Source organism: Ascaphus truei, chromosome 4 (assembly GCF_040206685.1).
Source record: "Ascaphus truei isolate aAscTru1 chromosome 4, aAscTru1.hap1, whole genome shotgun sequence".
NCBI classification, from domain to species: Eukaryota; Metazoa; Chordata; class Amphibia; order Anura; family Ascaphidae; genus Ascaphus; species Ascaphus truei.
Window position 1 is genome coordinate 273234859 of NC_134486.1, and position 27266 is coordinate 273262124.

A 27266-nucleotide genomic window follows, 5' to 3' on the forward strand; every position below is an offset into this window, starting at 1 on the left:
TCACATTCTCTTCTCGCATTCAAAAGATAGCTAAAACCTGTCGTTTTTTCCTCCGCAATATTACCAAGATACGCCCTTTTCTCTGTTGCTCGACTACACAACCTCTGACACAGGCCCTCATTCTCTCCTGTCTCGACTACTGTAACCTCCTGCTGTCCGGTCTTCCTGCCTCCCACCTGTCTCCCCTACAATCTATCCTAAATACTGCTGCCAGAATCACTCTACTGTCTCAGTGTCTCCCCTGCTGAAATCCCTCTCCTGGCTTCCTATCAAATCCCATATCACACACTCAATTCTTCTCACTTTTAAAGTTTTACACTCTTCTACTCCTCTTTACATCTCAGCCCTAATTTCTCGCTATACACCCTCCCGACTCTTGCGTTCTGCTCAAGGATATTTTCTCTCTACCATATTTGTATCTAAAGCCCTCTCCCACCTTAAACTTTTCTCACTGACTGCCCCACACCTCTGGAATGCCCTTCCCCTCATTATCCGACTAGCACTCTCTCTATCCATCTTTAAGACCCACCTCAAAACACACCTGCTTAAGGAAGCATATGAGTAGCCCCATGGCTGATCATTAACACCGCATACATAAACCTTGGCCCCTTGCAGACACACTTACCAGAACAAAACAGAGAACCAGGCACTTACCTTAAGCTTAAAATCAGAAATAAAATTAAAAATAAAATAAAAATAAATTACAATGAGTTGAATATTGTTACCAACAAATAAGGTATCTCTAGGTAATGAGAGGTGACCTTTAAATCCCTTCTGCTTCAACCCCAAATAGGGACCATCCAAGACCCTTGGTGAAATATAAGAAAAAGAAAAACAGGGGGAGCAAGGGGTTAACACAATATGGCTGGAGAAACTAATCGTATGGAAAACCCCAAAAGAGGGCAAAGCCTCTAGAGGGAGGGAGGTAGGGGGGAATGAGAAATGATAATTTAATACTTACACGGCCCAGTGTAAGAACAGATACTGAAATGGTATCTGTGGGGTTTGAAACCCGTCCAAATCGATAACCAGGTTTCTTGATATAGATATTCGCTCACGAGCAGAATTTTGGCAGGGAGTCCCCTCTGTGAATCCACTCTCAGTGGTAGAACGAGTGACTGTCCCAGTCTTCCGGAATCCAAAGGAGATGAGTACAGGTCCCAGAGGAAGTTCAGGCAGGAACAGCATAGAGTACTGGGGTAGTACTGGGACAGGTGGGAGGCAGGAAGACCGGACAGCAGGAGGTTACAGTAGTCGAGACAGGAGAGAATGAGGGTCTGTGTCAGAGTTTTTGTAGTCGAGCAACAGAGAACAGGGCGTATCTTGGTAATATTGCGGAGGAAAAAACGACAGGTTTTTACAATTTGGACTACTGCAGAATGGCTAAGTTCTGACATTTGGTGCTGATAAACTATGGCTCTACTTTGTGTTTTAGAGTAATAGTTGATGATGCTACAATATATACTATAAATATAAGGGAGAGTTTACTGTAGCATCATTACAACATAAAAATGTTTCTTTGAATTAAATGTATTTCAAATTGTGTTTCGCCTTGCTGAATTACTCTGTAAAGTTTCAGTGACAATGATGCTTTATTACAGTGTGTTTTAGTACAGCAACAAATATTAGGTTTTACAATTTTATTTACAGTATGCTTCAGTTTCAGGTATTTATTATTCATATAGGTTTACAGTCTGCAGATAAAGTTCATCGTTGTAGGGTTTCAAGAGCTCCATTCAATGTCTGTATCTTGTAAAACATAGTAAACAAAAGGAATGTATGTATGTAACCCCTTGATGGGGTTAGCAGGCTTGAATCCTTATCTTATCAAAAGATGCAACTAAATGGTTTCTTTGTTATTAGTCATAGGATCAAAATGTAGAATTTCACTAATAAATTGAAAGCCAATTTGGCAGGAGTGCAGGGTTTGTGTATTTGTTTTCCATAAAATGCATATGTTTATAGCATCAGCCAAGTAGAGCTTTACAATTTTTATAATACAATAACAAAGCAGGTAATATAATGTAGATGGGATAAGTGCATCAAATCATAAGTGTAACATTGAGAGAAAGGAGTCCCTGACCCACAGAGCTTACAATCTAATTTAAATTGTAAACATACTTGTAACTATAACAAAACAAATGAACTGCAAGTTAAAGCAGAAAATAAATACAGATGTTTAACAAAATAGGAATTGAGTTGGTAGATATAATGAGCGTTAGGAAGAAGGAAGCATATAGATGAAATAAGGTGACTAAGGAAAGAAAAATGAAAAGAATTCGCAAAAAAGTCATGGAAGGATAAAGACATCACTATTACACATCACTATAATACCTCACTATTACGTATCACAGATTAGAAAAGAGGCATCTAACAGGGGATATGATAACTATGTACAAATATATTCATTGACAATTGAAGGAGCTTTCAAAAGAACTATTCATCCCACGGGCAGTACAAAGGACTCGGGGCCATCTCTTAAGGTTGGTGGAAAGGAGATTACACCAGCAACAAATGAAAGGGTTCTTTACAGTAAGGGCAGTTACAGTGTGGGATGCATTACCCATGGAGACTGTGATGGCAGATACAATAGATATCTTCAAAAAAAAGTTGGACATCTTTTTAGAAAGGAAAGTTATACAGGGATATACCAAATAAGTATACATGGGAAGGATGTGGATTCAGGGAGAAATCTGATTGCCATTATTTGGAGTCAGAAAGGAAATAATTTCCCGCCTTATGCAATATCATTGGATGATGTTTCACTGGGGCTTTTTGTTTTCCTTCCTCTGGATCAATATACTATAAATACAAATATAAGAAGTATCTGGTGTCTAAATTTAGCATAGCTTGAACTTGATTGACATACTGTACATGTCTTTTTTCAACCTCATCTACTATGCAACTATGTAACCACTATACTACATCACTATAATACTGCAACTCCACTGGTAGGCTCCTAATTTCAAAGTTGAGTTACAGCTCTGTTATTCTGTCTGCAACTTTTCTCAAGTTCCAATTGCTCATGAAAATGCATTGGGGGTTAGCAGTGAAAATGAAGACAGCGCACAACTCTCATAGTGTAGTATTAAAAGTTTTCAATTGTGAATACAGCAGGTGAGTATCACACGTACAGTACATCAAAGAAATCCTTTAACAGCATGTCATGTTAAGGTACATGTTACAACACGAGCATTATCCTTCATCCTCGGCAGTCACCGACGGGGCTCCTTTGGTCAGGTAAGCGGAAAGGTCTTGAATCCCCAACAGCCTGGATCCCAAGCATCTGATGAAAATGGCACCGTCACTTCTCTTGACTGTTGCGGGGACCTAGCGTGTCTACTCAGATATATACATGGCTCCCACACTACCGGCAAGAGAGCCGAAAGTTTCTAGTGCAGTAGGCAACAGGCAAATGATGTCACAGGTATCACGTTGCTAAATAGCGAAAACACACCGGACTGTCAAAACAGCCAAATATTTACACTGCAAGCACCGAGAACTTATGGAAGTGGATAAAGTCCAGAGTGGACCCAAAAATGCATCCAACGCGTTTTGTAGAGCACCTCTACTTCACCAGAGAAAGTTTGACAATGTCTGTTCGCCCGTCAGTGACTGCCAAGGAAACGGGAGAATGCTGTGTTGTAACATGTACCCTTAACATGACATGTTGTTAAAGGATTTCTTAAATGTACTGTACGTGTGATACTCACCTGCTGTATTCACAATTGAAAACTTTTAATTCTACACTATGAGAGTTGTGCGCTTTCTTGTTTGTCTTAATTTTAACTAGTACCTGAGATGACGAGCCATCTCCTTATGGATGAGCAGCACACTTTCTTATTACTCTAAGTATTTTAGTCCAATTATATCGCGTTACACATGTAACATTTGTTGCACATTTAAACTTGTATTGTTTATACTGTATATATTTTTGGTTAGTTAGTGTGTGTCACAAAGTGGCTTTATGGGATAGTGTTTATATATACTAGTACCCCTAATTAACACAATATTTGTTTAAATTATTTTTCACTTCTCTACAGTTGGTGAACGGGATTTTTCTTACTATTGGGGGTTACCGTATGTATAAAGATATCACCATTTTGTCCATAGTTTTTAGTAAATAAAAATACCACTTGTGAGCACATTAACATGTATGAGACAGGTCTGCAACCCGGCGTTTCTCCATTATTGCTTAGCATGCAATGCTTCCACTGCAGCCAGGGATTCTGGGTAATTACATGCAAATGCACACTCACAGTGTGTCACTCTTTACTCTGAATGCTCATTTGCATGCTGTCAGACATGTATCCTTGTTTAAATAAAGCTGCCTCAAGTGGTCTGAAAATCCAGCAGAGAGCTGGTTAATTGCAGCTAGTCAATTAACCAGCTCCACCTGGGTAATCAGAGGAGGGTAAAAAAAAAACCCCACTGTGACAGACCAAGAGACTCCTTAGCACAGACACACTGTGTTGACCTAGGGAGATGAAGTCTTGAGTACAAAGAAGAGCTGTGCTGAGAACAAGACACCTGACCTCTTTTCCTGGACCCACCTAGACTCAGACACTGCCACAGAGGCAGGCTAAATAAAGCCATGGTTATTTCCCCCAAATAGGTCTCCCTGAGTATACCTCTGCACAGTCCTTTTATGCATGCCAATACACAGAATCCCTGGCTGCAGTGGAAGCATTGCATACTAAGTGATAATGGGGAAAGACAGGGCTGCAGACCTGTCTGAGACATGCGAATGTGCTCACTAATGGTATTTTTATTTGCTGTATGGAGGAGGATTTTTGTCACTTTTTTTTAACCCACTATAAAAAATTTTTAATATCTATCCGTAGTTTTGAAACCAAGCAATGTTGCTTCAATTGGAGCAATAGATAATAAGTATGACCTCTCTTTCTCTTGCCATGTTTTTACACAACTTACACAAGGGCAACACCAGGGATCACAATGTTACACTACTTTGCATTTATTTTATTAAAGCATATGGGATATTCTTTATTTAAAAGAACAATGTACTAGATTCAAACCATTTTGTTTTTGTCTGAATGCTGTAAAATGTTCCCTTGTTGGGGAAAAGTATTGCAAAAAAACAAGAATAAGCCGTTTTATCTTTTTTAGCTGGCTGTCACATGGTTGGAGCACAATTGCCGTTACCAATACATGGATGAACTTCTACAATATGTTCGCTTTGGCCTTATGGATATGAATACACTTCATACGGTCGCTCTCTCTCATCCTTTGATCCAAACCAGTGAAACCGCAACAGCACTTATCAATGAAGCCTTGGAGTATCACCAAAGTATCTATGCACAACCCATATGGCAGACCATACGGACCAAACCACGTTTCCAGTCTAACACACTTTACATTGTCGGAGGCAAAAAGAGGGAGATCTGCAAAGTTCGGGAGCTCAGATACTTTAACCCAGTGGATCAGGATAATGTTCATATTGCAGGAATTGCAAACTGGAGTGAACTAGCTCCTATGCCGGTTGGAAGAAGTCATCACTGTGTAGCTATCATGGGTAACTTTCTGTTTGCAGCCGGAGGAGAGGTTGAACATGCCACGGGCCGCACTTGTGCAGTGAGGACTGTCTGCAGATATGACCCTCGCAGCAACACTTGGATAGAGATTGCTCCCATGAAGAACTGCCGGGAGCACTTTGTGCTGGGGGCAGTGGACAATTGTCTTTATGCAGTGGGAGGCAGAAATGAACTACGGCAAGTTTTGCCATCTGTGGAGCGGTTTTGTCCAGAGAAAAACAAGTGGACGTTTGTACAGTCCTTCGACAGATCTCTTTCATGTCATGCAGGATGTGTGGCTGATGACCTTCTTTGGATATCAGGTAAATGAGAAGCGTTGGGTGTAAACGAGCATGTTTTACAACTCTGTGCTAACACTGAAATAGTAACATTGCACCTCAATTAATTGTTGCAGTGTAGAGCAACATGAGCACTCACAACGAGCATTATTGAAACTAACCCAGCAACTAAAGCTGAGGACCCTCATTAATCTCTATGATGTCCTTTCAACCGATTCCAAACAACAACAGCAAAACTTTGCTGTGACAAAGTACCCGACAGTTGGTTATAGCCATTGGACAGAGAAAGCAAGCATCACACAAAATAAATAATACAGCCGTGGCCGAGGGTATATGTGTACGGTATGTACTGTAGAGCAGAAGTCCCCAACTCCAGTCCTCTGGTACCACTAACAGTGGTAGAGGTTTTATACAGAGTAGGGTGTTCTTTTTCTGTGGAAAGGTTGGTAAGAAAAAATGTATTTCCAACTGAAATGCTGTTTCAGACGCTAAACGTATTACACAATGGTAAAATATCTATCTGTCCTTAAATAAATAAAAAGGCAAAGTGGTGATTAGTTTACGTACGTTTTAATTTATGAGAGGTAACAACAGTATTCTTTGATAATGCCAAAATAAAGAAAGATTTAGAAATAAAGTCCCAGATTCAGCATACAAGTGGCCTTATGTGATTTTGTGGAATGATCCGTTGTACAGTAAACCACTCAGGAAACAAATTTGTTATGTATATATAGCTAAAATTCATAAAGGCCTGTCATTATTTCATAGTAACATTTAGAAGTTCAACAAGGAATAAATCATACTATTTAAATAATTGTATAATATACATTTGATTAGGGGTCTGTTGCTCTGTATTTGCCTGAAGTATGTCATGATGGGTCATCACAGTTCCATTTGTATTACTAACCACTGTCTTTAAGGGAATAATGACACAAACTGTTAAAGCTATATATACTAAAGTGCAATTATCAGCTATGTGCTTGCGTAACCAGTAACAATAGACATTGACTACGACACTACACTCATACAATATTGTTACCAATAAATTACATTGTAGACAGTAATTACATTGATCCCTTCTTCCGAGAGCTGCAGCAACTGTTAGCTCATACGAACTATGCAGTGCCAGTGCATCCCATTTTTTTTTTTAGTAAATTCAACAATAACGTCAATTTAACCTATTAATTGTCCTCTCCTAATTGTTATGTTTGCTGTGCACCTTGAAAGACTTTCCTTTTCAGTTATCCTATGTGGAGTCTCTATTTTGTGCTGACATTTTTATAAAGCGGGCATTATTTTCTTATTCAATAAGAACATTACAGATTAGTTGAGGATGTAATAATTAGGATGTGGTCAGTCACCCAGAAATAATATCGCTAGCAACATTCTGACTTATACACAACATTTTTGTTACATGCAGACCTTTTAAAAACTAACTGGGAATGTGTACCACATACATTGGAGTAAGGCTACGGCAGCAGTCCTCCGTGCTGCACGCGCACCTGGCGGCACGGCGGCGCCATTTTCATATAGTAATGCCGATATATATTATTTTATACTGGAATCCAAACAGGATGCTTTGCTTATAAATCTAGTATACTACTTTTTAACCAAACACAGGGGTCTAACTATCAAGGCAAATGTAGTGCAATTATGGGGCAAAAAAAACAGCACCCGATGTATCAAAGTAAAAAATCCCAATCAAAAGAATAAAAATGTCTTTGATACATTTTGAGTGATTTTTTTGGCCCCGAATGTCACCACTCTTCCCTTCGTACATAGAGGCCTTTGTACGCATTCGTACGTATTGTAGTACGTATTCTAGAAGCTCTGAAGATGTAATTGCCAAACCGCACGGTTTGGGATGTTCAGAAGAAGTGGAAGGAAATGTGAGGAGAAAACGGTATTCTCTATCGCAAATCACTTTTCTAAACTGCTTCTACAGAAAGTGACAAACCGCATGGTTTAACAGCCGAACCGCCCCCGGATTGTACTGGCTTTAGAAGTGGAATGACCTGAGGTGGCACTAACTCTATCCCGTCTGATTTATGGGTTTTGCTCTCTCAGCCGGACCCATATTTCAGGCTCTGGATGTAACTCATAATACCAATCTCGCCACCCTTTAGCTGGTGTTAAATAATACACGTTTTTAGAAGTGGTTTGCATAATAGAACTACGGGAATAGCCAGTTGGGGGTAAAAAAGTGAGTTGGAGGCTTTTTTGACAAACAGAACGGATTGTTAGAGCAAGAGTGAAACCGCTTCTAAAAAAGCCGTTTAGACGCGGTTTGGACATGCGATAAGGGCTTACAGAACAGCAAAGCATGCCAAACCCCTTCGGAGCTACTAGAATAGGCCCCATAGACTTCAATGTTGCAGGGATTCAACTATTTACTGCAGAGGTTGTGATTTTTCTCCCGTCACCAGAAATCCTGAATGTATTTTAGCATCACTGCATACAGATGAAGTACATATCATTATTCCCATGTTCCAGCGGGACATGCATAACGTGCAGGCCGGAGAAACACCCATTCTATAGAATTGGCCGTGCTCGAAAAGGAAAAGAAGCTTCAACGTCATCGCAACCGCTTCTGCCGCATGCAATATTATGTGCAATAACGTGTGCTACATCTGTACAGCTAGCAATCCTTTCCACCAGCTATAAAACACGTGCACGATGATTCATTTACAAGAGTTGGTACTACTGTAGCAACACTTCAAATACATTGCTGGTTTCTCACATATAAAAAAAACTTGGCGGACAGTGAATCATTTTTATTGGATAAACAGATTAAACTAGTTTTATACAATACATTGCCACAAAGGATTTCACAGAATTGGTCACATATTCACAATTATAACTTTGCACTTCTTACGGAGACTAAAAATGTAGCATTTTAAAAATCCCATTTTATTGTTCTGACTTCTCCTACACTCCGTGTGAATAGTATCATTACTTATTCCTGAGAGTTTAAGCAAAGTACGGCTATCATGACCACCTGCTTTAAGTCAGTTGAAAACTTCTACAAGGATTTAACACTTTATAATAGCACCTTTAGTCCAATCATTACATATTTCACTGAGCCATTATCAAACTATCCAGGCACAGCACATTTTATTGTGGAGCACCTCGTATCTGTCATTTTATTTCCTAAATTGGATAAGCAGTTGTATTATTGTTCACTTAATATAAGACTTACCAGTTCTTTCAAAAGATTATGCATTGAACAATGCAGGCATTGTAAAAAGTTCTGTTTATTATTGAAGGAACTTTCTGTTCACCTTTCCCAATGGCGCTGTCTTTCAGTCTGTAGAGAGGTTAACATTTCTATAGCCTGCAATATTCTTTAACTAGCACGTCAAGGGTACATTACTGCATAGTTAATTCCCATTTTGGCAGAATACATTTTACATTTCATCTGCGCCACTTCAAAGTTAGAAGAAAAGTTGTTTTTGAGAATTGATGCTCATATAAGATGGCATATTTAATGCCAGATGTATCTGTAGAATGCTCCTAAAATGCAGATGATCCCCCTGGGGAGGGAGATCAAAACTGCCAATCAATAAAATATACTTGTTATGGGAAACCGTGGAATCTGTGCAACTGCTTTGATTGCCGGGGACAGGGGACCAGCATGGGGTATCATAACCTAAGAGCAGGCAAATCAGCCTGATGACTTTCAAAGCCAACAATACCACTGCAGGCAAGGGTACTCCAGACTGGGAGAAATGACAACATATAGAGACGGTTCATAATTCCATATCTATTTTTGTGTCGTCAAATCTGTATGCAAATCCACTACATCTCATTTCAGAAGATTAATGTGGAAGTGGGGAGCGAGGTATGTGAAGTGCATGTAATTAGCGAGCACCTCCGGTGAGCAACATTGCAGGGGAGAAGGAAAAGATTCAGGGATGTAGTCGTGTCTTGTTGGTCCTTACTTTGAGAATTGTGTGTTGCTGGGAAAGAAATAATCAAAAATAAATCAAATAGGTTGTAATCCTCGGTTGCTCTGGTCCTGTACCCTCACCATCTGGTACACAAACGTGCATTGAAATGCCCAAATGGACCGGCACTCCTAAAACCCCATTTTCTGAAGAGCTTGGAAAGAAAATGACATACTCGGTCACAGAAATCGTGTGGTTTAATGTGATTTTGTACAGTTCCTCGTGGTAGAGGCAAAGAGATGGCCACATCCTTAATTCAACCCAGTTCAGTACAATTCCATACTCTTCATCACAGTTATAGTACAGGATAAAATAAATACTCGCAGCCTTATTTTAGTACAGATAAAGTTCCTCGTAGTGGCGGGGAGAAATCTCCCGCTATTGCTCACAGACCACACCGTTGTTTTTAGGAGTGCGCGACTATTTGGACATTTCATCTGGGAAAGGAATGATAAAAGTGCTGTCTCTGGGAAATTGCAGAAACTGGTTCCAGCGATGATGTGAATGGAAGAAAGTTAATGGTGTAATGTTAATACTGGCATGAAAGCGTGCAACATGAACTCAGTCAGTGCTAAAGGGGGCAGTTAACGTTAGCATGCTTTTTCCACTTTCAGTGGGAAAGATATCAGTATTAACGCACTATTTAAGACCGTTCAGTATGCACCATTTTTAAGAGACAGCCTCAATATGTAATTTTTTAACATGTTTCTGGTCTGCAAACTGGGGACGAAAGTGCAGAGATGTCTCATTACTTTTTTTTGGCCATTTAAAAAAAAAGAAAACAACATCAGTATGTGGTGCATTATGCTGTTTCAGAAGAGTTTCAATCTACAGTATATTGGTCATGTCTATTTAAAACACTGTAAACTATTGCAAGGTGTTTACTGTTAAGTGTTGCTAAATGAAAAGAGCATAATAGACCAATTTGTACCATACTTGAGCCTTAATATCTAAGAATGTAGACATTAAAAAGGCATCAATCAAACTTTTACTACTGTGAGATTAGGTCAAGCAGGTATCAGAAACACAGAGATCAAACTTCTCCCCTGCTGATATTACATGATTAGGAGACACAATCATAGAGACAATTCAAATCCATGAAGCTAAAAATGGATAAACTATACCAGGGGTGTCAAACTCACTTTATATGACGGGCCTGATTAGATTTAATTGTTCTTCATTCGGGCCATACATATTCTACATATGAAAATAATACATAGTAGTACTGTCGTATGCTTCCGTAGATGTCAGCATTAAGCAATCTTACCCCCCCACTACACATGCTGTTCTCCTCTCCTGCTTCTCCCCACATACTTCTCTCCATCTTCCCCCCCACACCAGCTTCTCCCCCACATGCTCCCCTCCATACGTACGTTCTTGTCACATGATTCTCCTCTACATGTTCCCCTCATTTCTCTCAATCTGCCCCTCTTTCTCGCTCTTCCTCCATTCAATCAATCTCACTCTTCTCTCTCTCTTACTCCTCCCATCATCTCTCTCTTTCTTTCTTACACCCCGCCCCTCTCACTCTTCCCTCCTTCACTCTCTCTCACTTTCCCTATCTCCACTCTCTCACTCCTGCACTTCCCCTCCCCTCTCGCTTTCACTCCCACACTCCCCTTTCTTTCTCTCCCCCCTACCCTGTTTCTCTCAGTCCCCCATTCCCTCTCTCTTCCCCTCTCACTCCGCCTCCCACTCTTTCCCCTCCACTCTCTTACACCCCTTGCCTTCTCTCTTAGTCCTCCCTGCCTCCTTTCTCTTACTCCCCATCCCCTCTCACATGATTCTCCTCTACATGTTCCCCTCTTTCTCTCTCTCTTCCTCCCTTCACTCAATCTCACCCTCCCCTCTCTTACTCCCCGTCATCTTTCTTACTCCCCCGCCTCTCTCACTCTTCCCTCCTTCAGTCTCACTTTCCTTACCTCCACTCTCTCACTCCTGCACTTTCCCTCCCCTCTCACTCCCGCACTTTCCCTCCCCTCTCACTCCCGCACTCCCTTCTAACTCCCCCTGCCCTGTTTCTCCTCTTCCCCCTCTCTTCCCCTTTCTCACTCCGCCTTCCACTCTCTCTCTCTCCACCCTTTCTCCCTCCCTCCACTCTCTTACACCCCTTTCCCTTCTCTCTCTTAGTCCCCCCTCCCATCTCTCTCTCTTGCTCCCCCCTCCCATCTCTCTCTCTTGCTCCACCCCGTACCTCTCTTACTCCTCCCCTCTTACTTCACCCTCCCCTCTCTCTCTTATTAACCCCACCTCCCCTATCTCTCTCACTCCACCCTTACTCCACCCTCTCTTACTCCCCCCTCCCTTCTTTCTTACTACCCCTCCATTCTCTCTTACTCACCCCTCTCTCTCGTTCCCCCAACCCCTCTCACTCAGCCCAAACATCTCTTACTCTCCCCTTCTTCCCTCTCTTACTCCCCCTCTCTCTCACTCCCCACACCATTCTCTCTCACTCCCCCTGCCTTCTCTTTCACTCCCCCACCCTTCCCTCTCACTCCCCCATCCTTCTATCCCACTCCCCCCCACCCTTCTCTCTCACTCCCCCACCCTTCTCTCTCACTCCCTCCACCCTTCTCTCTCACTCCCGCCACCCTTCTCTCTCACTCCCCTCACCCTTCTTTCACTCCCCCTCTCTCCTCTCTCTCACTCCCCTCTATGTTACTCCCCCCTCTCATACTTCTTTTTCACATCCCCTCTTTCACCCCTACCGTCTCTCTCTCACTCCCCCCCCCCTCCCCTCCCGGCTCTGTCTTACTTCCCCCCTCTCGCTCCCTCCCTCCTCTCTCACACTCCACTCTCTCTCTTTCACTCCCCTCTCTATTTCACTTCCCCCTCTCCTCTCTTTCTCACTCCTGCTCTTTCTCACTCCTGCTTCCTTCTCTCTTTCACACCCCTCCTCTCTCTCACTCCCCTCTTTTCACCCCACGATCTTTCTCACTCCCTTCTCCCTCCTCTCTCACCCCTATATCACTTATCCTTCCCCTCTCTCTCCCCCCTCCCTGCTTTTACTTCCCCTTCCCCTCTCTCTTTTACTCCCCCTCTCTTTCACCCCCCTTCCCCTTTCTTTCACCTCCCCTTCCCCCTCTCTCTAAATCCCCTCCTCCCCTCTTTCTCCCTTCTTTCTAAATCCCCCTCCCCTCTTACACCACCCTCCTCTCTCTTACTCCCCGTCTCTTACTACCCCATCCCCTATCTCTTACTCCCCCCTCCCCTCTCTTTTACTGCCCTGTACCATTTCACTCCCTCTCTTACCCTCACTTCCCCTCCCTTCTACTTCACTCCTCCTCTCCCCTTTTTCTTACTCTCCTCCCCTCTCTTACATTCTCCCTCACTTACGCACAGCTCCCTCTTACATAATCCCCCCTCCCTCACTCTTTGCCTCCGCTCTTCCTTACTCTCAACAGCAGGAAAATTAGGTTCACCCCCCATCTTGCTCTGTGGCCCGGACAAAAGTACTCGGTGGGTAGCATGTGGGCCTGACACCCCTGAACTATATTCATGTTTTTAAGTATCTTTTATAAAACAAATGTAGGCTAAATTGTTAATTATGTTTTTTGGTCAGCGCTAGTAAAAGCGAAAATAGTTTTGTGTCATTAGCAAGATGGAAGCTGTCTAAACCTACAATGGTGTAAGTATTATATAAAAGGGACATGATTGAGACTCTTCAAATAACTGAGGGGTACAAACAAGGAATCGAGATGCATTCTAAGGCCCGGGCCATAGAGGTGTGGGGAGAGCGGAGGCGCGCTAACGCTGAGGCTCGCCTGCTTCAGTCAGCGTGATTGCACGGACTTGCAGGCGAGTCAGCGTGCGCGAAGGGAGCCGGGGGGAGGTGGTTGGAGGCGGGGCAGTGACGTCGCTGGGCCAATCGCCCACAACGCACTGACGTCAATGTCACGGCGCCGACGTCACGGCGCCGTGACGTTGACGCTGCTGTGCAGTGATTGGAGGTTTTCAGCCGACAGCGCACTGAAAAACAGCTTGGCGCTCGGCTGAAAACTCCAAAGCCTGAGCACCCCTGCGGACGCTCGCGTGAGCCTCCTCTCAAGGCATCCTCATTGAGGATGCAGGGGCTCAGCGCGGAGCGTCCGCACGCCTCAGCACGGCTGGTCCATCTATGGACGCAGCCTTAGGGTTGTGGTTCTCAAACCTCTTCTCAGGGCCTAGGTTAAATCAGGTTTTTGGTGCAACCAACTGTCACGGGAGTTTATACCGGGATCATTCACAGACAAAACAAGGTAGTAGAACAAAATGAAGTTTATTCGGGTAAAAACGCGTACACACAATGAGTACACAAAATACAGACAAAATACACACTTACTTGGGGTCTGGGGGTGAAATCTAGGCTCAAATAGGTGCTTCGAAAGGCTTACCCTGCCGGGATATACACATCTTTTCGGCTAAAGATCCTAGAAGTGACCACTACGTTTGATTTTCAGAACTTGGTCCTTATGCCTGACTTACTCTCTGCAGGGCAGACTTTCCTAGCTTCAAAACAAAGGCGGTTGCTCAGTATCGTGACAGAGAAACTTTGAAAAGCCCGTCCTAGCTTCATCGACACAAGTCACTACATGGTCTGGTTCTCCAAGTCGAATACCTCCTTAAATACACTCCGCTGTTCTATCTTCAGCATGGAGGAAGGAGAAGCGAACAGAGCATGGGAATTCCCTCCCACTAGCCAATAGGAATAGGGGCTCATCCTTTGGCTGATGTCAGAGGAGCACACGTGCCAAGCCGGCTCGAAAAGCAGGGTGGGCGGGGAATCTGAATTAGCCAATGGGAAATGCTGTATCTCCCCGCGGCTAACTCATTGCCACCCGCTGGGCAGGCTCCACCAGGTCTGGCAGACTCAAAAGGTGTCCCCACAGGGTGCCCTTTGTTTTCAGGACCTGGGCAATCGCCCTTCCTCATCCACCAAACGGTTTTGTCACCTTTGGACATGCAATGTCTACCCAGACTTCCCGGCACTAAAGTGGATGCCCGGACTGACTGAATACACATTTATAGTAAATGCAGTAATGCAATAAAAATATGGTTTATGACAAGATATACCTTGGGGAGACCCATATCTTTGAGGGAAATTGGACTGGGATATCTGGGCTTGAAAACCAGGAGTCTGGGGGACACTGAGTAGCCCTGGTGTAATTCAACCTGCCATACTGGCAAATCATGCCTGCTCGCCGGGGAGAATTAGGGGACTACCGGTAACTTTGGCCCCCGAACTCCTGCAAACAAAACAACTGCATTTCTGCCAAAATATCCCACCTAAAACTTACACTCAGAAAGTTTCATGAGTCTGGGGCAAAGGGAACATGAAAAGTGGAAAAGCAGGGCACACTAACTTTTACATGTTGTGAGAACCTGGCCACTGGCTTATGGTGCTATGTAGCTGGACTGCTGCTACATGAACTAGATGTGATTCCCAGGAATTGCTAAACACAGCTATGTCATCCAGGTATGCCCTTGCAAAGCTTTGCATCCTTTCCAGCAACCTATTGACCAGGCATTGGAAGGTAGCCTGGGAATTCTTCATCCCGAATGGCATAACTAAAAATTCATATAAGCCACTCTGAGTGATGAAAGCTGACTTCTCCTGCGCCTCCTAGGTCAGTGGGATTTGCTAGTACCCCCTGGACAAATCCATGGTAGTCAGATACCTTGCCCCCGCAAGCTCATCTAAAAGCTCATCCATGCGGGGCATGGGATAGGCATCTGACACCATCTGAGAGTTGAGCTGCCGGTAGTCCACACAGAACCAAGTGGTCCATCCTTCTTAGGTACCAGGACTACCGGTTAAGCCCAAGGACTCTGAGACGGCACTATTACCCCTAGGGCCAGCATCTCTTCTACCTCCTCCTCTATGCTCCTTTTCACCTGTGCTGATACCCGATATGCATTCTTAAGCAGAGGTCTCTGATCCCTGGTGTGGACTGAGTGATCAGTGATATGGGTCCTGCCCGGCTTATCCGTGAAGAGGACCTTGAATTGTTCTAACATAGCCTGTGCCTGCACCTGCTGTGGTGACTCGAGCTGGGGGCCTATCTCTACCTGCTCTACTGTGTCCCCCATCCTAGCTTCCCCTAGGAGATCGGGCAGAGCTTGTTTCACCGAGTGCCCCATCAGTGGGCTACAGAGAGCAAGCACTGATGGCTCACTCGTAAAATAGGCTTTTAACATATTGATGTGATATGTTCTATGTCTCACTGTCACCTGGTCAAAGTGCACAACATATTTACACTTGTTCATGCGCCAGAGAATCTGCTAAAGCTAGACTCCTGATGTAACCCTTTTAGTGATCAGCGGCTGCCCCTCCGGCACGCATGATCATGTGATTGCTCAGTCACCGATGACGGAAGGGGAGAAATCAATCCCCATCTGTCCGCCAACCCTTCAGATCGCGTCCTGAGCTTCATAGTAGCGCAGGACGCAATGTCTCCTAAGACTCCAAGCATTTTTTGGGGGGACATAGCTACTATACCATGGGACACCCAAGGTACCAGAACCCATGATAGAAGATATGTCCAAAGGCACTCAAAGGGTTTGAGTAGCGATCCCAGCTACTCATTTTACAGAATTGGAACCTGGGGGATGACTCGCGCTGAACCACACTATTTTCACCTCTGTTAACCATGCAGTTCCTGAGATAGAGATTTAGGTGCTCATTTTTCCTCCCCTTTCTGGGCGATTCAAATTTGCTGCCAAATCCTGGGCCAATAAGAAGTTGAAACATCTTATTTGATGGCTCTGGGCGCCATCTTAGAAAATCTAGGAAGGGCACCAGCACAAAAAAAAAAATCTATCAATATCAAAGGAACCTGGAGTGGACCATAAAATGTTTCAGCTCTGGGGAACCCCCCAGTTCCAAAAGCAATACCCATTTTGAGCGTGATTGCTGCTTTAAGCTGTATATTTTCTGCCTATTGCATTATTGAAGCTGTCTGTAACACAGGTAAAAAGTGACTAAATAAAAATGTAAGTCAATGCTTGTAATGATGCTTACAGCATGTATGAGATGATAATTCTTACTTTTATTTCTATTTTTGGTGGCTCTTGATATCAGCTCGCCATCATATCTGTGATTGCTTCTAAAAATTGTTTATACGGTTATGATCACTGATTGCTATTTCACAGTGCTGTGATTCCATCAGTGAATGTATTAATTTTACTGTGTCATGTCTCAATGGCTCCAATGTACTAGTTTGTTCCTCTTAACTTTAACTGCACAAGTAAAACCAGTCAAATAGTTTGCAGTAGGGTGATGGAAGTAAATCCAAATGGTAACATTTTAGTTAATAACTTTTGCTTTATCAAACAATTACTTTGCAGGTGGAGTGACGAACACAGCCCAATACCAGAACAGATTAATGGTGTATGATCCCAGCCAGGTAAGTTTTCCTATATGTAGGCAAAATGGTTCACAAGAGGAGACTACATGCCTTTTTTTTAATGTTATACAGTGGAGGGGGAAGGCAACATTGGGGATGTACATAGGTGTAGTGCCTAAAATTCAGCAATCAATAATTTGGGCAACAATATACATTAGATGGTAAAGTATGTATATCTTTATTTAGATAGCGCCATCTGTGTACATAGCGCTTCAAAGCAGTAATACACGACAATAATATAACACTTAATGAGAATAAGCGCTTTAGACAGACAAGTAACATTAGGAAAAGGAGTCCCTGTCCCTGTCCCTGTCCCAAAGAGCTTACAATCTAAGTACATGCAGTCTCCAAGGGAAATGAGCAGGAAGAAAGTTGAACAGCGCTATTAACAAGAAATGGGACAGTGATTTCAATTATTGATGGGCCCTCGCTTAGTGTACACAGAACATTTCCTTAAAAATGAACACGATAAAAGCATTCAGTCAATGATGGCAACCGCCAAGTACTGAATACTGTGAGATTTGGGGGACTTTGTACCAAAATTGTAATTTTAATGAAAAATACAGATTTTTTTTATTAGTGAGACTCCATTAAGGTCTATGGAACTCCTGAAACTCAAGTGGGACATACAGTGAGGGATGACCTGTGTGTTCAGTATGCTATAAATTTTGGTACAAATATTCACTTCCTAGTCAGATTACATTTCTACACAGAATGGTGACTTTAAAAAAAAAAGGCGTCTGGCTCTTCAGACATTCTCTCTAACTTATTCCTAACATCCCTCCACTCTGCACGAACCTTTTCCTTAATGTGTATTAAAGGGAAGCAAACTCAACATTGCAATGTAATGTTCTGCAGATTGGCACCATTTTATTCTTATAGAGGAACGGTCAGTATACAAAGCAGCATGGTGATAATCTTCAGCGAAAATGTAACACAGATCTCTGCCCCAAACTAGTAACACACATTTTAAAGCTGTTGGTCAAGCAATATCCAGGAGAACAACTTAGCTAATCACTTGTCAGTGTGTAGATTGTATTGAATGAATAAAAATAAAATGTTTTTAAAACAGCAGTTTGAACTGCTGCTTTAAGGAACCCCAACATATACACCCTCGAAGAAAGATTAGAGGAGGAATGTATTAGAGCAGTGGTTCCCAATCTGTGCGCCCCCGCGCCCTGGTGCGCCGTGGCTTGCCTAGAGGGGCGCCGCAATTATCCTCCCCACCATCCCGCCGATCAGCACTCCCCACCATCCCTCCTTCATGCCGACCGGGCCGCAGGGGATTGGCTGCAGGCAGAGAGGAAGCCGGGGGCGGGGCTTTGTGCAGAGCACACGGTGAGTGTGTGTGTCTGCCTTTCTGCTCCTCTGTCTGCGCGGTGTCCCATCCCCTTCTGCCCCGGGTGATAGGAGAAGGTAGGGGGGTGATAGGAGAAGGAAGAGGGAGGGAGAGTTGTACATTTGCCTGTCCAGTGACTGTGTGCAGGGAGCTGCCTGCACGGATCTCCTCCCCCCCCTCACATCCGTCACTGCCTCTGCTCTCCACTGCTCTTCAATGTGTCTATCTGTGTGTGTGTGTAGGTGTGTATTTATTTGTGTGTGTGTGTGTGTGTATTTATGTGTGTGTGTATATATTTGTGTGTGTGTGTATTTATGTGTGTGTGTGTGTATTTATTTGTTTGTGTGTATTTATTTGTGTGTGTGTGTGTGCAGGGAGCTGCCTGCACGGATTTCCTGCCTTTCCTCCCCCCTCCTCCACTCCCCTCTGTCTGAGAGAGAGGGTGTCTGTCTGCGAGAGAGAGTGTCTGTCTGCGAGAGAGAGTGTCTGTCTGCGAGAGAGAGAGAGTGTCTGTCTGCGAGAGAGTGTCTGTCTGCGAGAGAGAGTGTCTGTCTGCGAGAGAGAGTGTCTGTCTGCGAGAGAGAGTGTCTGTCTGCGAGAGAGAGTGTCTGTCTGCGAGAGAGAGTCTGTCTGCGAGAGAGAGTGTCTGTCTGCGAGAGAGAGAGTCTGTCTGCGAGAGAGAGAGAGTCTGTCTGCGAGAGAGTGTCTGTCTGCGAGAGAGTGTCTGTCTGCGAGAGAGTGTCTGTCTGCGAGAGAGTGTGTCTGTCTGCGAGAGAGAGTCTGTCTGCGAGAGTGTCTGTGTGCCAGAGTGTCTGTCTGCGAGAGTCTGTCTGCGAGAGAGTGTCTGTCTGCGAGAGTGTGTGTGTGTCTCTCTGAGAGAGTGAGTGAGGTCTGAGAGAGAGAGTGAGGTCTAAGAGAGTGAGGTCTGAGAGAGAGAGAGTGAGGTCTAAGAGAGAGTGATGTCTGAGAGAGAGTGAGGTCTGAGAGGGAGAGTGAGGTCTGAGAGAGAGAGTGAGGTCTGAGAGAGAGAGTGAGGTCTGAGAGAGTGAGGTCTGAGAGAGAGTGAGGTCTGAGAGTGAGGTCTGAGAGAGAGAGTGAGGTCTGAGAGAGGGTGAGGTCTGAGAGAGAGTGATTTCTGAGAGAGAGTGATTTCTGAGAGAGAGAGGTCTGAGAGAGGTCTGAGAGAGAGAGTGTCTGTCTGCGAGAGAGAGAGAGTGTCTGTCTGCGAGAGTGTGTGTGTGTCTCTCTGAGAGAGAGAGAGGTCTGAGAGAGAGTGTCTGTCTGCGAGAGAGAGAGAGAGTGTCTGTCTGCGAGAGTGTGTGTGTGTCTCTCTGAGAGTGAGGTCTGAGAGAGAGAGTGAGGTCTAAGAGAGTGAAGTCTGAGAGAGAGAGTGAGGTCTGAGAGAGAGAGGTCTGAGAGAGAGAGAGGGGGGGGTCCGAGAGAGAGGGGTCTGAGAGAGAGAGGTCTGAGAGAGGGGTCTGAGAGAGAGAGAGGTCTGAGAGAGAGAGGTCTGAGAGAGAGGTCTGAGAGAGAGAGGTCTGAGAGAGAGAGGTCTGCGAGAGTGTCTGTCTGCGAGAGAGAGTGTCTGTCTGCGAGAGAGAGTCTGTCTGCGAGAGAGAGAGTCTGTCTGCGAGAGAGTCTGTCTGCGAGAGAGTGTCTGTCTGTGAGAGAGTCTGTCTGCGAGAGAGTGTGTCTGTCTGTGAGAGTGTCTGTCTGCGAGAGAGTGTCTGTCTGCGAAAGTGTGTGTGTGTCTCTCTGAGAGAGAGAGTGAGGTCTGAGAGAGAGTGAGGTCTAAGAGAGTGAGGTCTGAGAGAGAGTGAGGTCTGAGAGAGAGTGAGGTCTGAGAGAGTGAGGTCTGAGAGAGAGTGAGGTCTGAGAGAGTGAGGTCTGAGAGAGAGTGAGGTCTGAGAGAGTGAGGTCTGAGAGAGAGTGAGGTCTGAGAGAGTGAGGTCTGAGAGAGAGTGAGGTCTGAGAGAGAGTGAGGTCTGAGAGAGAGTGAGGTCTGAGAGAGGGTGAGGTCTGAGAGAGAGTGATTTCTGAGAGAGAGAGAGGTCTGAGAGAGAGGTTTGAGAGAGAGAGGTCTGAGAGAGAGAGGTCTGAGAGAGAGAGAGGTCTGAGAGAGAGAGGTCTGAGAGAGGGGTCTGAGAGAGAGAGAGAGGTCTGAGAGAGAGAGGTCTGAGAGACATAGAGGTCTGAGAGAGAGAGAGGTCAGAGAGAGAGAGGTCTGAGAGAGAGGGAGAGGTCTGAGATAGAGAGGTCTGAGATAGAGAGGTCTGAGAGAGAGAGAGGTCTGAGAGAGAGAGAGGTCTGAGGGAGAGAGAGAGCGAGGTCTGAGGGAGAGAATGAGGTCTGAGGGAGAGAGAGAGTGAGGTCTGAGAGAGTGTGGTCTGAGAGAGTGAGGTCTGAGAGAGAGTGAGGTCTGAGAGTGAGAGTGTGAGTGTCTGAGAGAGACACCAACTGCGCACTGCAACTGTTAGGTATGTATATACACCTTTGTTTTTACTTTGGGCGCCACTGAAAAATCCTGATCGCCTTGGGGAGCCTTGAAAAAATCCTGATTGCCTTGGGGAGCCTTGAACCGAAAAAGTTTGGGAACCACTGTGTTAGAGAATGAAATACAGGACCTTGCAGATGCATGAAATGGTTTCTTTTCTTGACGAATAACAAAACTAAATCGGAATTAAATGACATTTGCCAGATTAAATAGAGTTCTATTAAAAGTTCAGAAATCATGTGCGATTTGTTTTTTTAGTGCTGAAATCTCCTTGGATTTGCATGTTTTCACATATCAGCCTGTGAGATGTCACAGAATAAAAAGGGCAAAGCAGAATACACATTTGATTAAAACATAGGAAAATAAATGTAGAGAAGTTACACTTTATTCTATACAATTACTGATACCTTGAAAGCATGGCTTTTCTTGGGACATTTTATTTATTGATTTTCAAAATTGAGCTCCACCTATGGGGCATTTAGCTTTGAAGCATCGTAGTCTTTAGAAAGAAATAAACTACCGAGTTGACACCAATCGTTCCTGTAAACAGAGATTGTCTGACATCAGTATTTTGTTATCTTTTTTGTACCTGTTAAATGGACCAAAACTTGAAATGATCAAGAATGGTGTTGGAAAATGCCCCTTGTTTGAAATGTTAGTGACCTAACTCCCTGCAGAATATGCCCCCAATATCTTGTGGACAGTGTGCAGGTCTCACCCGTTTATTGTTTTAATTGATTACTTACGTGAAATCCCTTAACCCTTTAAATGATGGAGGTGCTTACAGCACATTGCTCTTAAAGCCTGTTAACGTTTTGCAGTAGGTTGATAGAACTAATTGCGTTGAAGACCCCTCAATCTCAAGGGGTTCGGAGGAGACCATAAAATTGACTGCGACTATTGCCTGTTGGGTATTCTACCACCACGGATCATTGCTTCATTTGAATCCCACATATCAGAATTCATGGTTGTTTCATGACAGTACATTAGCACAAGGCAGTCTCTCACTTATCGTATATGGAAGATATGTATTTGTCTTACAGCTGTGAGAGGGAGCAACAACTGCACTAGATCAAATAAAAAAACATTAATGAAGAAGACAAATAGGGTATGTTTCATAGATAATATAGTGCTGTTTTTCTGCTCCATTTCTGCCTCTGTTTTGCAGTCTGGAGACTGATAAACAGTCAAGAATCAGCGGTAACAATGTGCCGGAGAAATGCTCACGTGGGCATGAAGTTGAGAACAGGTTAAAGCAGGGGTGGGCAACTCTAGTCCTCAAGGGCTACGAACAGGTCAGGTTTTCAAGATATCCCTGCTTCAGCACAGGTAGTACAGTCCTCGAATGAACCACTGATTGAGCCACCTGTGCTGTAGCAGGAATATCCTGAAAACCTGGCCTGTTGGTAGCCCCTGAGGACTGGAGTTACCCATTTCTGGGTTAAAGGTAGCATAGATTCGATTCAGATAACTGTCTAATAATGTTCTTGATGTGAGCACTGTGATTTAACAACAGAATGGAACATTATACCATTTACATCTGAACTTTATGGCATTTCATTTCGTGCCGTACTGAATTGCAAGTATTGTATACCTTGCCTACTATTTTAAACTCTAGGGAAACAACACTATACATGAGAATGAATTTTAACTGAACTGTGGGAGCACATAAAGTCTCAGGGCTTAGCAAGATATTTATTGAAATGACAACATGAATTGCAATACTGCAAAAATCAGTATATAGTTTTGACACAAACCACAGGTTAGACTTGGTGTTATTCAATTTACGTATTGTTAAACTGGGCTTTTATTGTCCTTACTGTTCCTTTGAACAGTACAGTATCCTCCATACCTAAAATCTATAACCCGCATAGGGAGCATCACAGCTGTGCCTGTTTATATTGCTAATTGTATGTTATTTTCTTCTAGACACAAACAGTTAATAAACACTTTTTTTTAATGAGGACTGCTTCATGTTTGCACACACATGCTCTTTTTTAAAATTCTGCTGGCATATTGTTTTCAGTGGGCTCTGGCAAACCACATCTGCTTGTATCCGCTCTGAATCTCAATAGCTCTATCATTCTGCAATGGGGCACGGCTTTAAGCAAGGCCTTTGTAGAGAGTCAATAATGACTGCCATCTGCCACAGAGCACAGAGGTAGGAGCTAACAGACAGGCTGCGGTGACCTCTGCTTCCCCACCACTGATTAGTATTCAAACACTGACGTATTAGGGCTGACCTTGTCCGGGCCCTCTGCCTCTCTACCTCGGCAGTGGTTCACCTGGCAGGCATTGCAATGGAGGAGAGGAACATTGTAATCAGGGGACAGAGGTGTACTTTATAAACCAGATGGCGCCTATAACCCTGCGTCTTGGGACTTGACTGCTAATGCTAAAAAAATGAATCCCCAATACTATACTATTCCATGAAGTGACACGTGAGCATATATCACTAGGCAGAATTAGGGATTTATTTTTGAAAGCTATTATCAGTACTACTTGTATAGTACAGATGAAGACATCGCACACTATAAAGAAATTCCTCCCAAAACTATTAACGTTTTGAGCCATATTTTCTTCTCCATCACTCTAAACAGCAAATCCTGCATGGAAAGTAAATGATAAATGGTTATACATTTATTTTTTTATACATTATAAAATGAAATTACATGGAAAGACATTATATAAATGTGTCTGTGCTTATCTATAAAGTGTGTGTGTGTGTGTGTATGCATGTATATACACACACACACACACACACACACACACATTTTGCAACTTTAATATTTAAGAGAGGGGGTCACATGGGAAAGATAGTGTTGGAATGTTCTGTTTCAGGATGTTCACAGTTCTACATTCTTAATGCCCTTTGGATTCACAATGTTGATTGACTGAATTCTTCTCTGCATGAAACATTACCTATTAGTAGATCTTCTTTTCCCCACATGTCCCCAAGCACTACAGGATATCACAGTAATTCTCAATTTGCATTTTCCAGAATAAATGGATCAGTCGTAGCCCTATGTTGCAGAGGAGAGTATACCATGCTATGGCAGCTGTCCAACGAAAGCTTTATGTCTTAGGTGGGAATGATTTAGACTACAATAATGATCGGATTCTGGTGCGGCACATAGACTCCTACAATATTGACACAGATCAATGGACACGCTGCAACTTCAACTTACTCACAGGCAAGTGTTCCATATGGTAAATGTGTGTACTTGAGTTCAATTCAAGAATAAAGAACAATACAATATCCTAAGTCTACATGCCCTTAGTGGAGGTCACTATTTGAATTTAGAAAATACTATTTTTTGTAAACATATGCTCCTAGGCAGAGATTTGGTTTATTGCAATCATAACAAAATGCCTAATTTATCCTGAATGTGTTACAGAACAGCATAAACTCTTCAAAGATAAGGCGTTGTTCACTATGGTTGTTGAACAACTCAGAGTGACACTTAATATATATGACAGGTCTTGGTTTGGCCTCAAGGACAGCCTTAGAAAAGGGACAAAGAGCGTTGCACACTTAAAAGTCAAAAACCTTCATAAAACTATAAAGACACATATTGGAAAGGTGTTTAAAAGAAATAAATCAAAGTAAGCTTTATAGAAAATCATTTGCGTGTTAATTATATGGACACAGAAAGCAAAAGAAGATTGTGCCATAGAATAATCTATGAGAAGGATGAGAGAAAGCACCTTTCTAGGATTTCCATTGAAACTAATACAATGAAGCGTTCTATTAAATGCTTTGCCTTGTGACGGCAGATTCTGTAACTTCAAGAGAGTGAGGACAAAACGAAGGCCCTCATATTACACCATTAGCGTTATATGATAATATGTTCTTCTTTTAAATTCATTGTAGCAAAAATATTAGATCGAGAACAATTGGTTGTAAGATTAAAAATCCTTTAAAATCAATATAAAAAGTTTTTAAGGGGAACAAATCCACATATGGACTGAAAAATGACAGTGGAAGATCACACACACACACACACACACACACACACACACACACACACACACACACACACACACACACACACACACACACACACACACACACACACACACACACACACACACACACACACACACACACACACACACACACACTTGTAGATGCCAAGATTCAATAAGCTGTTAACATTCACGTTATTTGCCCTGATTGTAACTCAAACAGAACTTTAAAACATTAACATTAGTTGATGTGTATTTTTAGTGCTGTAAGTGCAAAGCCCGAATATTTATATTGAATATGGATGATTATTTGATCATTTATCTAAAAGAAAAGACTTGTCAGGTTTAGAAAGCTCATGGTGGCCATTAAGAATAGTGTTTCCCAAACATCTCCGCGTGACCCACAGATCACACCATGGTTCTGAGGTCACCACCTAACATTCTATTAATATGCCCCACCAAAACAGTTCATTCCCCTGGATGCAAGTGATTAAAAACCTAGTGTCGCCTTTGGTCATCAGGAGAGATTATAACCCTCTGCAGTTATTCATGCTGTATAACAAAGAAAATCCAAGATTGCTACTAAGTGAGTGTTTTACATTTACAAATTGCTTTGTTGATCTTAGTTGAGAACTTAATACAAACCTTTGAAACCCACTAGATATACTGTATAGAGCGTTGAGGCCGGATCTGTAAGATGCATCACAACCTGCAACAAACCTGTATACCTGTCCAGAACCAATATAGCCACTAGAACAATGTGCAGGAGACTATATGCAGGGACCTTTCTACTGAGAATAAAAACTTATGTTTTTCTAGGGCAAAATGAATCTGGAGTTGCTGTGCACAATGGAAGAATTTATTTAGTTGGTGGTTATTCCATTTGGACAAACGAACCTTTAGCATGTATACAGGTAAGCAACTGTGTTTCAGATATTAAGGAATGCCATGCCTTAAATGACTAAGGGGGTAAGTCTATATTGTCAGAAGTCGTTAACCCCATTTAAGTCAATCGGGTCTTCTTTCAGCTGGTTGCGGTGCAATCGGTCATTTCGGACAGTTTACAATTACCCCCTAACTGTTAAATGACTTTGTTATTCTATATTGATCATGTAAAATATCTACACGTTATAACTGTGGCTACAATTGGGATTTGTGGTCAAGTCTCGGGTCTAGATTTGGCTTTTTCCTCTGGGCATCTTCTTTCCTTCTTCTCAACTCTCATTCTGAATGTTTGTGAACTTCAACCCTTTTGACGAAAACAGCAATGAGAACATTGAATGTATTTTCCACTTGTGACCTCCGCTAATGGTCAGTGTGCGATTCCAGCAGCCTCCTCTCTGAAGGGCGCTCTCCAGTCAAGTGGGGAAGCCTGCATGATACAGAGAGGTTGAATAAAATCTAAACTGCATGTGAAGCTGGAAACATAAGCAGACAAGAAGCCATTTCTAGTGGCATTAACCCCTTGAGTGGCAGAGGGCCAAGCACTATAAGCTTTTATAAAATAAATATTATTCAGTAAAAACAATTAATTAATTTAACGACAAGTTAAAAAAAAGTTTACCGACATGTAAAATAAGACAATAAAGTATACAGTGTGATACAATCAATATTTGGTACGCAGTGCTTTATATTTCCCAACCACCCCTTTAAAATATACATTTATTTAAGCGTGTGCTTTTCCTAATCGCCATACTGCCACTTTCATTGGAAATTACGAGAGATTTCTGCGTGTGAAGAAAACTATGTTGAGTTAAAGTTGAAATGATTTAAAGTATTTAGAAGCTCTTAAATTCACCCCAAATATTCAGCGCTCAATATTTATCTGTTATTCTTCGATAAAACCTTGTACATTTGCGCTTTGTTAACTTTACAACCGTGTACTACAAGTTATATCCCAGGTCATGTAGGAAGACAGAGGCCCCCTGGGACCGGCTGCGTAAGTTGGTTTGTGATAAGTAAGCTGCTTTTGTATCACGGCCACTAATTTAGCAGCTTTCATCTTTCCTTATGTGCATGTTGCCAGTCTGGTCTCCTTATTATGGAAATGCCTTTCCTCTGCCTGGAGATACTTTTTTTTCTCATCACAGGGAGTAGTTAATCCCCAGTGCCAAAATTAACCCCTTTCCATATTCTTCTAATACATAAAGCTGGGGCCCGCAAGCTTTAAGGTGTTTTACACAGAAATTCAACATCAGACTTAGAGCTTCGTCTCCAGTCACTTTGTCGTTTACTTATAACAGAGCATTGCTTTTCAGGTCATACGGTATGTTGGAATTACACTAACACTGAGGGTGAGAAA

At 43.0% G+C, this 27266-nt stretch overlaps 1 protein-coding gene across 5 annotated transcripts in view; it reads left to right on the forward strand.

Annotated features, from left to right (window-relative positions):
* Nucleotides 1–27266, forward strand: part of KLHL32 (kelch like family member 32) — a 236107-nt gene that overhangs the window by 206029 nt on the left and 2812 nt on the right. For all 5 annotated transcript variants that reach the window (XM_075597504.1, XM_075597505.1, XM_075597502.1 and 2 more), the window contains 4 exons: nucleotides 5128–5854; nucleotides 17104–17162; nucleotides 23997–24189; nucleotides 25784–25878. In XM_075597504.1, coding sequence (XP_075453619.1) covers nucleotides 5128–5854; nucleotides 17104–17162; nucleotides 23997–24189; nucleotides 25784–25878 — 1074 coding nt within the window. The remainder of the gene's footprint in view (nucleotides 1–5127; nucleotides 5855–17103; nucleotides 17163–23996; nucleotides 24190–25783; nucleotides 25879–27266) is intronic.